Source organism: Salmo salar, chromosome ssa18 (genome assembly GCF_905237065.1).
Source record: "Salmo salar chromosome ssa18, Ssal_v3.1, whole genome shotgun sequence".
In the NCBI taxonomy this organism is placed as follows: domain Eukaryota; kingdom Metazoa; phylum Chordata; class Actinopteri; order Salmoniformes; family Salmonidae; genus Salmo; species Salmo salar.
The window spans coordinates 63666971-63679443 of record NC_059459.1 but is presented as its reverse complement, the minus strand read 5'-3'; the positions used below and the strand labels follow the sequence as shown (position 1 = coordinate 63679443).

Genomic DNA, 12473 nt, shown 5'->3' with positions numbered 1-12473 from the left:
TTACTAACACACTGAAGCCTCAGGACCAGAACATCCAATCAATTAGAATAGAACAAATTACAACACAGTCAAAACAAAACTACATTACCTATTGGGAAACACAAGCACAAAACAAAATGCAGTGCTATCTGGCCCTAAATCGACTACACCGTGGCTAACTATTTGACCATGGTTACTGTAGACAGGAAAGGCTGTGCAACCACTGCACCTCCGCAGAACCCGAGACAGAGCTGCATTTCCTGATAAAATGTAAAAACTATAAAACAATTAGAGAGTGTCATTTCCCCAAATTTGAAACCCTTATTCGAGGTTTCAAATGACTCTCTGATGAGGATAGGCTACCCGTCCTGTTGGGGGAGGATGCAGAGAGCTGTGGGTTGGCAGCGCACTACATTGCTGCCTGCCATAAGATGAGGGACAGTGTCTGACAGACCAACCAACCTGTGTCCTCTATGCTTATTGTTATTGTTCAATGTACGGTTATTTTTACCCTTTGTTATTGTTGCTACTGTTGTCCCGTTGACAATATTGATTATTATTATTAATTATGTTCATATTGTAAATGTATCACTTAATCTCCAAAGTAAGCTTTGGCAATATGTACATTGTTAAGTCATGCCAATAAAGCAAATTGAATTGAATTGAAAAATTGAGAGAGAGACAGACACACAACGAATAAAGAACCAGGCACTGTTTAAAGAAGCAACCAATATTATTTGAATTTATGAACATGGACACTTTTCATTACAAATACTTCGTCAATGGAACTCTTGAAAAAAAGAGAAAGAAAGAAAATGAATTTCACCTCCATGTTGTCACCCAAAAGAACAAGAAACATTTGGTCCATTACAGGGAGAGATGAAACACACTGTTATTGTTTTGAAAATAGCTTTTACATTCAATAGCATCTCCTCTTGCAGCCCTCCCAGCGCATGCAGCCTGAGACTGAAACACAAATGATTTACAAAAAACAACAAACATTAAAAAAAACAATAGAAACGTGTTTTCCACATACGTACACAACAGGGGAAACTCATTGTGACAGAAACCTCACGTTTGACTCGGTTCCATTGATTCCAATCCAGCCATTACAATGAGTCAGTCCTTCTATAGCTCCTCTCACCAGCCTCCTCTGGTACGCACACAGCACATGGGGGGGGGAAAGACAGGCTTGTCTGAATGTTCTCCAATCTACATGCATTAAGAGGACGTTGTGTTAAGGCTGGCATAACCGTCACTAAGAAAAAAGAAATGCTTGCTTGTCATAATTGTTTGCGCTTGTCATATTGTTCAGCTCTGAAAGCCTTGAAGAGGGATGTCTCCATTCTGTAACTTGATACACACTGACAGACTGGACTGGCTAGCTTTGGGGAGTTTTTGAATGCCCTTTTCAGAGGTGTATCCAAAAAGTAAGCAAAATATGATGATTTGACGTGCTGATGGGGCTGCTGTTGCACAGAAGCAGTACATGGGAGAAACAGCTAATGTCGGGTGCACACTACACAACTTTAAAATCCGAACATTGCCGAGCCTCTCACATTAAACAACCTTCTTTCCTGTCGTTTTTTTTTTTTTTTGTCTTGCTAACGTAGTGGTGCACCACACTAAACGATCTGGCACAAATGGATGTCACACACGCCAAGGTTCTTCACTTGGTCGTGAGGATTCTCGGTACCACCATGCTGTCTCGTCAAAACACTGACGTGATGATGTGATTGGATTGTTAATGTCACTAGAACGAGCTGTGGCTCAAAAGCAGCCTCATAAACGTTTTCAGTCAGACATTCACGCATGCCAATAAGAGTTGAAATATCTAGCCAACATTTTGGATGGAATAACATTGCTTGTGAACTTCAGAGCTGTGTAACGATTTGACACTTTGGCTTTGGTTAAAGGCAAGTACGAACATATACTACTAGTAGTCATGGCTCCTGCTGGAGAGTCCACACATTCTGGGTGATGCGAAACAACGACATCATCTCACTGGCTTCTTCTCTGGCGAGCTCTCATTGGCTCTTGCTGACCACCGTTCTCAGAACTTGTCGATGCACATCTCACACTTCCGAGAGCATTGCGGATTTTGTGCCGACAAAATCAAACGTTTGAAAATATCGGGACTTCTGGGACTGCTCAAGGACGGGATCGGTAGCCCTCAGATTGCATCTCTGACCCGCTCACATTAAACGAGTAGGCAATGACATTTTGTCGTTGGATCTTGTCTGGGGCAGCTAAATCGGGGCCAAAATCGTGTAGTGTACACCCAGCTAAGTGTGTAAGTGTGTGTGTGTGTGTCTTGGTAATGACACACACAGATCCCTGAGGTGGATTCTATTGCCATATTAAACACCCTTGGTATATGGTACACACACACACACACACACACACACACACACACACACACACACACACACACACACACACACACACACACACACACACACACACACACACACACACACACACACACACACTCACTCAAACACACCGGCACGCACATGCACACATTCTTTCCATGGATAAACGTTACAGTACAGATACTCCACACGTGCACGGACACACACACACGTAGAGGGGAGAGGGGCCTGCATGAATGTTTCCCCCCTCTCTCTCTCTCTTTGATGGGGCATTGAAATGGCAGCAGCTCTTCAAGTTCACCGGTCTTCAGTCCACCCCTCCATGTCGGTTGTAGCCAGGGGCGCCGGTATCAGATGAAAGGGTTTCGCGACATTCCTCTACTCGGGTAAACATTCCCCTGAGAGAGGGAGGGAGTGAAGGAGGGAAAGAGGTGGAGGGAGAGTGAGAGAGCGAAGGAGATGGTGAGGGAGAGCTTCTACTGTAAATGTACTGCGTCAGGAAAGCCCTCAAACGCCAATGAACCATTAATTCCTGTTGAATTAAGCTTTAGCATAATAATTAAGCAGCTCCCATCCAAATCCCCAGCAAACACTGCGCAATCTATTGAAGTGCACTCAATGCTCATTGTGGTTGTGTTGCTGTAGTGTGGTACTCACAGTGAATGGGTTCACTGACATTGGACAAGGAACATTGGGCTGAGAGTCCGGCGCAGGGAAAGAGGCAAAACCTACAAACACAACAACACCCCCAAAGCCAGAGATACATTAAGAACAAATACTAATACTTCAAATACTATACTAGTCTGACAAATATAGAACCACATGGGAATTGCCATTCAACACACATTGAAATCAACCTGCACCCAACATGAAAGGGGGTGTAAACAAAGAAATATAATTACTAGAATGGGCAACGCCCCACAGACCATGGCAATTTCACTAATTCAACATTTCTGGGTTGTAACTCTATATTTAGGGACTGAGTTGGTGTTATGTAAGCGGGGGAGGTAAGATGCTGGTAATCATCATTAGCTGTGGGGTGATGGCCTGCTGCTGTGGTAGCACAGCCATCAAACACCACAGCACTGACTAACTTTTGTGTTTCTTGGCAAAGCATGTACTGTACTTTGTATAAACAGAACGCAAAACGGCAAGTGCTATTTTCGTGTGGTCCTGTACTGCGTCGTTGGAGAACATTCTCGCCATTCTGTTGGCAGAATAGAATAGGAAAGAGCAGAGCTTAGAATAATAGAATAGAACGATTGTTGACTTCTACTTGCCGTTGGTCTCCTGTTTGTTGGCATGCTCGTGAGGAAATGCATTCTGGGTAGTGGGAGCTGGGAAGGTGGCAGACGGAGGAAACACTGAGGTGGGAGAGGTGACAAAACCACTGGAGTCACCTGGAAGAAACACAACACTGGGGTGTCATCTTGTGTCCTCCAATACACCACGAATCCAGGGGCCTTGTATATGGATCAGACTTTATTCTCAATTCTCCATTATAACAGCTTGTTAATGATTTCTAAACTACAGTATTAACTCATGAACACTGTCTATAAACCACTTATATACAGTTGAACGCTTTAAAGAGTACCTTAATGTAAACTGTTACTGGAACATTCTTGAACTTTTCCCCTTGGGACGTCCCAACTCTGATGTTACCCAATTGAAGTTAAAATGTAAAAAGGTTAAGGTAATTGTTGGGGTTAGGTAAGGGTTATGGTTAAGATTAGGGTTAGGGTATGGTTAAGACTAGGGTTAGGGTTAAGGTTAAGGTTTAGGGTAGAGACGTCCCAAGGACGCTGGATTGCACTAGCCCTGTGGGAAACTTACCTCCGGAGGTGGAGCTGTGGAAGGGGTTACTGGGAGAGAGGGCAGGCTGCTGCTGCTGAGAGCTGGAACGGGAGCTGAACGGGTTGGGGAAATCTGAGGCATGGCGGTAGAGAGACAGAGAGAAAGAGGGGGAGAGACAAAGAGAGAAAGAGAGAGACAAAGAGGTTAAGGGATTTGGTCATGTCTTTGAAAATCTTTCATGAAAAATATACGCCCGCATAATTAATTCATATTTTTGTAACACTGCCTACTTGCAAATGTTTGGGATCCCGTCACGGCATCCATGCCTGGAGAGCTGAGGAAAGAAGGAAAAGAAGAGAGGAAGGAAGGAAGGAAGGGTGAGGATGAGGGAGGACCAACTATATACAGTGCCTTCAGAAAGTATTCACATCCCTTGACTTTTTCAAAATGTTGTCTGTGTTACAGCCTGAATTTGAAATGGATTAAATTGAGATGTTGTATCACTGGTCTGTACACAATACCCCATAATGTCAAAGTGGAATTATGTTTTTAGACATTTTTACAAATTAATTCCAAATGAAAAGCTGAAACGCCTTGAGTCAATAAGTATTCAAGGTTATCCAATGCCTTGCACAGAAGCAGACACTGAATATCACTTTGAGCACGTTGAAGTTATTAATTATACTTCAGATGGTGCATCAATACACCCAGTCAACACAAAGATACAGGAGTACTTCCTAACTCAGATGTTGGAGAGGAAGGAAACCGCTCAGGGATTTCACCACGAGGCCAATGGTGACTTTAAAACAGTTACGGAGTTTGTTACAGTTTTGACTTAAACTGGCTTGAAAATCTATGGCAAGACTTGAAAATGGCTGTCTCGCAATGATCAACAACCAACTTGACAGAGCTTGAAGAATTTAAAAAAGAATAATGTGCAAATATTGTACAATCCAGGTGTGCAAAGCTCTTAAAGTCTTATCTAGAAAGACTCACAGCTGTAATCACTGCCAAACATTTATTGACTCAGGGGTGATGAATACTTATGTAAATGAGATTTTTCTCTATTTCCTTTTCAATACATTTGCAAAAATGTGCAAAAAAAAGTTTTCATTGTGGCGTATTGTGTGTAGATGGGTGAGAAAACATATATATTTTATCAATTTTAAATTCAGGCTGTAACAAAATGTGGATTAAGTCAAAGGGTATGAATTATTGTATTACTGTATTCCTAAATGTATGAACATTAAAAAACTAAAACAATCAATTTTGTTGTCTCCAGCTCTGGTGTAGGACTGTCATGAATTACTAAACCAAGGGCGTGCAGATATCCTGAGCTAATAAAACAATATTTTTGTATTGGGACCGGTGCATTTGCAATGCACGTGCACAGAGTTGCCACATAGTCAGTTAACTTAATATGAACGTTAAGTGTATTTGCTTGACATTGCATTCATTACCTGGCAGGAGTAGAACTGGAGGACAGGCGCTTCCCAAAGTGCGTGTTATACTGGCGTAGTCCACCGGGGGTTGCTAACAACAGACATAAAAATAATAGACAGACCATAAGCACAGGGCTTTAGCTGGAGCTTAATTTGAGAGATCAAGTGTAATTAGCTGTTAAGAGTACTTTAAATCACTTAGACATAGGATGCAAAGTTTCCACTCTGAGAGCTTGAGTCGTCAAGGTGTAACTGTATTGAGTGTAAAAGTGTAAAAAAAAACTGCTCTAGAGTTCAACGCTATATTAATCAAATTAAACTATGACAGAGGAAAACAATACCTATATGATTGCCTGGGGGAGAAGTAGTATGTATTGAATCATGGGAATAAAACTATAATATATGTTTAAACATGCCCAAAGCATTGTTCCTGCACATTTATATTAGCATTAGTTATGTTAGCATTTAGTAGCATTGCTAAATCAAAACTGGAACATATTTCCAAAGTTTCCAACCCAACGGTGTAGCATTCAGAGCTGAAAGCACAATGGGAATAATAAACTTTGGCATTTAGACTAAGAACGTTGTGCAATGTAGCTGTCAACAACCTTTTATCGCTCTCCCTCTCGCTCTCCCTCTCTCTCTCCCTCTCCCTCTCTCTCTCCCTCTCTCTCTCCCTCTCTCTCCCTCTCTCTCTCCCCTCTCTCTCTCTCTCTCTCTCTCTCACATGCACACACACACACACACACGCGTGCGCGCACTCACACACACACACACACACACACACACACACACACACACACACACACACACACACACACACACTTCCATCCCCCCTCACTCCTTGTACCCTTACCTGTAAGTCCTGGTCCAGCTCCAGTCCCAGGTCCGGGTGATGTGTCAGGGAATACACTGTTCAGCTGGGACAGGGCAGCGTAGCGGTCCTGGTGGTTTGTGTGTGTGTTGGGGCCGGGGGCTGGGGGGGCGACGCTGACGGCACTGCGACTGTGCTGTTGGCTGAGCCCTCCAAAGTCCACACTCAGAGACTTAGGGAAGGCCCTGAAGGGGGCTGAGCCCCCCGAGGAGGCCACTGTACGACCTGGGAGAGCCAACAAAAAGATGGCCGATATAAGGAAGGCTGGGGGTGAGTCCGAAATGGCACCCTATTCCCTATATAGTGTACTACATTTGACCAGGACCTGCAAAGTACTGAACTATATAGGTAATAGAGTGCCATTTCAGAGACAGCCCATGTATTTGTTTTCTGTCCATGTGACCTGACCAGGCAATAGCCTCAACAGTCCAATATGGCAAATATAACCTCAGAATTCCTTATTGGGGCAATACTAGCTTTGCATAAACATTTAGCATGCTACATGTATTAGCAGCCAGCAGGATTTGGGCTGAATCATAGCCTACTTTATCATACACTTCTTCATAGCATACTTATTTGGAATGTTAATGTGCATGATTAGAACTGTGACCCATATAGCTCACTACACTACTGCACCGCAGCATGGTGGAATACCATTGGGCCCCCGTTGAAAGGAGCATTGGCTACTCTCTAAAAATAGTTTTAAATTTGTTATTTTCCACTTTCTCTCTCTCTCTCTCTCAGGGTACAGTGTGTCTCTCCTTGACCTGGCCAGGCTTGAGATCGGGGACTTCGAAGGAAGAAACTGACTGATCAATTGGAATTTACAGTCACTTAGCAGGGGAACACATCACTACTGTTTTACAGGGAATTATGCAGTATGCACAACCCCCAAATCTATTCTATTCTATTATTTTCGTTTCTATTCTATTCCTCGGAATAACCATTCAGCACACTTTCAAATACTGTACAGGTTAGTGCCTTACCTAAAGTGAAGTTGTTTTTGAAAGTGCTACTGGCTAAGGAAGCAAACGTGAAGAGAGAGAAGGAAAAAGAGAAAGAAAAAGAGGGACCAGAGATGGGGAAGAAAATGAGAGATATGTAGGTAGAAGAAGACACCAGGAAGTACATTTCATAAGACATCCAATCAGACAAGAGGTCAGTGTGGTCTGTACCTGAGGGTCGAGGGAGGGCAGGGAAGGAGGGGGCATGGCTATGAGTTCCCATCGCCGAGGAAAGAGAGCCTGGACGTTGTCTTTCTATACCACTCAGTAGAGAGTCTGAGAGAGAGAGAGAGAGAGAGAGAGAGAGAGAGAGAGAGAGAGATGAGACAAGGAAAGAGAGGACAGAGACAGAGAGGAGACAAGGAGAATAACAGAGAGAGAGTGAGAAGGATAGAGAAACAGACATAACAATAGAGAGAAGTGGAAAGAGAAAGAAAAAACAGGGTCAAATAATGTTGCCTCAGGTGCCATTATCCATAGTACCAAAAAAAGATGGTGAACAGTTCTACCTTTCATAGGGGGGTCTCTGAAGCTCTGGGAGCGCGAGGGAGCACGGGCAGTGAACACGTCAGCCCTCATGTCCGCGGGGGAGATAGCGGGGACTCTGTCCCCCCAGGACGAGAGCTGGGACTGGAGGAGAGGCTAGACAGGGAGGGAACAAGACAGTCACCACACAGTGGGTGAGTGTATTTCCCCTCTGTGTTACATATCCTCATATAACCCTTCATCTATTATTAATCCCTTTATCTTTGATGTGGAGACGACCTGGAGTGGGTTCTCTCTGTGACGTAGGACCTCTGCTACAGTATTCGGGCACAGTATTCACCTCTCTCTACCTCTATTACTCCTGTCCACAGTAACACCTCTCTCTGCCTATCTCTTTTCCTCTTGCTCTCGCTCTATCCCTCTCCCTCCACTTCTCTTTCTCACGCTCTCTCTCTTTCTTCACTTTCTCGGATTTAATTCAATTCAATACAGCTTCACTGACAGAAAATACAGCTCTTACTCTCTCTCTCATTTCCTCAATCTCTCGGAGGTGTTATGTATCTCACCAGTGTGCGTAACAGTCTGGCCGAGGGGGGCATGGCGTGGGCCTGGGAGGGTGTGGGGCCGTGAGAGATGGGTAAGGCCTGTACCCCAGGCGGGCTCCAGGGCCCCTCTACCTCCCTCCTGTTCTTGTTCTTTGAAAAATGCCTGGAAATAATGACATGTTTCTGTGATTACATTTGAGGAAGAGATTCTATCTCAATGAAACTAAACTAAACAAAAAAAGAAAACTTTTCTCACAGTAAGTAAATGCACCGTCCTAAAAACTCCACACATTCCAGTCAATGTTCAATTACAACTTAGTTACTATGGAGCTTTGATCAGATGAGTTCAAAGTAGGTGGTACATCTGACATATGGATATCTTTCTGAATATATGATGATATCTTTATTGATTTCCACACCATTTCTTCTTCTCGTATTTGTCCTGGAGGAACTCTTTCAGTTTCTGGGAGTCCCTCGTGTCGAAACAACCTTCTGTCTTTGGATCAAAGGCACACAGCCAGGTCCTCCTCCCCACCTACACACACACACACACACACACACACACACACACACACACACACACACACACACACACACACACACACACACACACACACACACACACACACACACACACACACACACACACACACACACAGAACATAAACAATACACATGCCTCCCCACACATTAATTACATGCTTTCGAGCCACAGTACTGCATCTCACTGACATGAAAATGAATCACCAAGATCAACACATTGATTAATCATGACTAAATCTGACTGAAATATCCTGAATTTTCTACCTGATATCCGCGTTAGAGCAATGAATCAGACACTCGTGCATACACTCACACATGCACACACAAACTAAGTTTAAAATTCAATTATTGGGCATAACTGTAAGCAATGAATTAGACACACACACACACACACGAGGTGGTTTGGGTGTCACTGTGATGTTGCGTTCCGTTCACTGCACAAATTGGGCAGAGCAGCTGCATTCCTCCTGAAACAGTCTGTAACCACCAAAACAGTGCCACGGTCTGGTCAGACTGATACAGGAGGGAGGCATCAAACTTCCCCTTTTATCTCACAAAGATGGAGAAGAAAACAGAGGAGATTCTACAACAGACTGGTCTAGGGAGGTGAGGGTTAGGATCTAATAGTCTAGTTCACATTAGAAAAAAAACATATTGTCTAGTTCACATTAAAAAAAAACTATTCTGAGAGATGGATAAATCTACCTCATGTCGCCTCAATCCCTCTCCTGGTGGCCTCGGTAAAAGGATATACATATATCATTTCTGATATCTATTTATAATACCTATGGTATATAATCTATTCTTGCTCTATTTATCCCGGAACATCAAAAATGTATAGAATACTGAACGTTACGAGTCCAAGTATGCATCACGATTGTGTTTTGTTCACCTTTTCCTGACGTTAAAATATTGAAGTATCCAGCCGAGCACTGAACATTATCCCCAGAATTGTAATGAGGAAGGTGAAATATAGGTGGAATACTGTTAGGTCCCGCCCACGAGCCCACCTGACTGTCAATAATGGATGCGGCCCGTTTGTCACTCACCTCGTTGCCATGGTTTTGCAGAAACTCCACTTCCTGTTGGGAGAAGGTTGTCATGGAGATAGACTTGACTCTGTGGGGAGGGTTGAGTCCTCTCCTGAGGCAGAGAGATTGGAAAAAAGAAAAGAAAAAAACAATAAAAGAGAGATGGAAGATGTGTAAAAGTGGGCACTCCACATTTGTTCTGCCTATAATCGCATAAATCACCGAAGAGGAACACTCATGATGGAGAATTGAAGAGTAATGGGATGTAAGGGGGATTTAAAGTGTTCAAAAAATGGATGCCATGACAGGTGACTGTGAGAGAATGTGAAAATTGTCATATTGCAAATGTATCCAGTGTAGAGAAGGTTAGGCATACAAAACATGACATAATAGTTTGCTCATTCAGTGCGCAAAGGGTTTAAAGTTTAGGCTATTATGCTGTGCTCGTGACAAGACTCTAAGCCTGTGCTGAAATCTGGCCACTGCAAATTACTGAACCTTACGACATGCTACAGCCATAGCCTATAATGTGTTGAGGACCTGAGCTGGCAACGGTCTGCATGCAGAATGTTACATGAACCAGAAAGAGACACCAAACCTGGGCCACGACGAAAGGAAACGTAACACGGCGCGATAAACGGGCACGCCTGAAAATGTTAAAGTAGTAGTAGTCCAATTAACTGTAGCCATAGGAAGTTAACACCCCAAGGGGGACCTCGTAAATGAATACAGGGCGCATAGGCCACGTTAGGCTACAGTTTCACGTTTCAGTTCCTTCTCAATGCTCAAATATAACAGCATCTTCAAAGATGCTCTGCAGATGCAGCATACTGGACATTATTATTGGTTAATAATTTGCATGCAAAGGGCTTATTTTATTTATAGACATATATAATAGCCTCATGTGCGCAATATGCATGTTATAGAAGCTATCCAAATATATATGTCCCTTGTGTATCCACCTACTTACAGCATTCCAGAGCACGACGTGCACACGAAGCAGCCCACGGTGATATCGATGTAAGTCACCCCGGGTTGACTGCACTCGAAGCAGTGTTTGTTTACTCCAGCCTGGGCCAGCTCCCGGACCTTGCGGGCGCATATCTCTTGGCTGTCCCGATGTTTTCGGTTCGACATACTGCTGTCTCGGCCCGCTCTCGCCCGCTTTTGGTCTGGCGGAGAGGACTATAGCTCGTATAGTGGTGAGCCGATTACCACTGGCCCTCCGCTAACCTCCCTTATTTCTCCCTCCGTTCACTGTATGTTACTCACGCCCGCATTATGAAAACGATTATTATGCGGCTCGCGTTTACGCGATTTGAGACCTGGATATTACCTGGATATTCCTACATGCACGCGTCAGGCTATTTCGTGTCTTTAGCGGAAGTCAGAAATGAGGTCTTATCAAGCTGTCAATGAGTTTTACTACGTCGTTATTATTTATCCATTGCTGCGGTATTCTCTCCTGGAGTGGGGAAAGGCATCTGCCTCTCGCTCTAAATCTCTCTCTCTCTGCTCCGCTCTCTGCTTGCCATACGCACACCCCCCCTTTGGCATTATTGCGCTCGTGTCTGTCGTTCCATGAAGACGCGGCGCTTTGGAATGATGACAGATTTTTTGAAACCCAGATTGCCAGCTAAGGCAAGGACACATACCATAGAGTGGTAAATAAAATAACCCACACAAATAAACCGACATAGACGAGAGATAAAAAAATCACCATTCTAGTTATGAAATGATATTCTATACGCTGAAACAAATAGATGTTGATTAGTACTATTTGATCAGAGCTTTCTGGGGTGAGTTTATTTTCATAGTAACTCAGCAACAGACCTTTAACGGCTACATCACGCCCATTGCATGATGACGTCCGACACGAAACATGTTTGTTTCATCTGTTTTGAAATTGTTAACCCTTCACATCACTCTCTAAAGCCCATCCATATAGAACAGTAACATGCAAATAAATAAAAACATAGGCTAGGCCATACAGGTCCAAACGGGTTTGCCCTCGCGCCATTACGCACACGTAGTCAACTAATGTAGTCAACAGATTGAAGATAGATTACCTACGCAAAATAAATCTCTCTTATACACTTTAGACCGGGTTCAGATTTGACTCTCAGAGCAGATCAACCAGTGTAAGTAGGCCTAATGTAAGGACTTATTTTGGTCACAAGGGAGAGACATGCGTGGTCAGGTCAGGCGGTGACTGACTGGCTGAGTCCCTTGTCACTCGTCATTTGATCCTCCAAGCATTTCTGATGGTGCTGGAAGATTAGTTGTGGAGTTACTGACGAATGTTAAAAATATATAAATGTATATTGTAGTCCTGGCTGGGTGTATACCACCAAGCAGAGTAAGGCCATTTAACAACACATCTCTTCAGTTCTATTATAC

The 12473-nt window shown here is 43.6% G+C and overlaps 1 protein-coding gene across 3 annotated transcripts; it reads right to left on the bottom strand.

Annotated features, from left to right (window-relative positions):
- Positions 1–693: 693 nt before the first annotated feature.
- Positions 694–11858, bottom strand: LOC106577632 (arf-GAP domain and FG repeat-containing protein 2). 3 transcript variants are annotated; one of them, XM_014155923.2, is made up of 14 exons: positions 11044–11858; positions 10092–10185; positions 8919–9034; positions 8521–8662; positions 7978–8110; positions 7640–7744; positions 7451–7483; positions 6447–6689; positions 5609–5681; positions 4439–4482; positions 4188–4280; positions 3635–3754; positions 3012–3082; positions 694–2752 (listed from the first exon to the last, which is right to left on the bottom strand). In XM_014155923.2, exons 1-14 carry the CDS (start codon positions 11208–11210, stop codon positions 2705–2707), a joined length of 1482 nt encoding a protein of 493 aa, XP_014011398.2. In that variant the 5' UTR covers positions 11211–11858; the 3' UTR covers positions 694–2704. The 3 variants fall into 3 exon arrangements, with proteins under 3 accessions (XP_014011398.2, XP_045557346.1, XP_014011399.2); XM_045701390.1 differs by having other exon boundaries at positions 11410–11858; XM_014155924.2 differs by lacking the exon at positions 7451–7483 and having other exon boundaries at positions 11044–11855.
- Between the last annotated feature and the right edge of the window lie 615 nt (positions 11859–12473).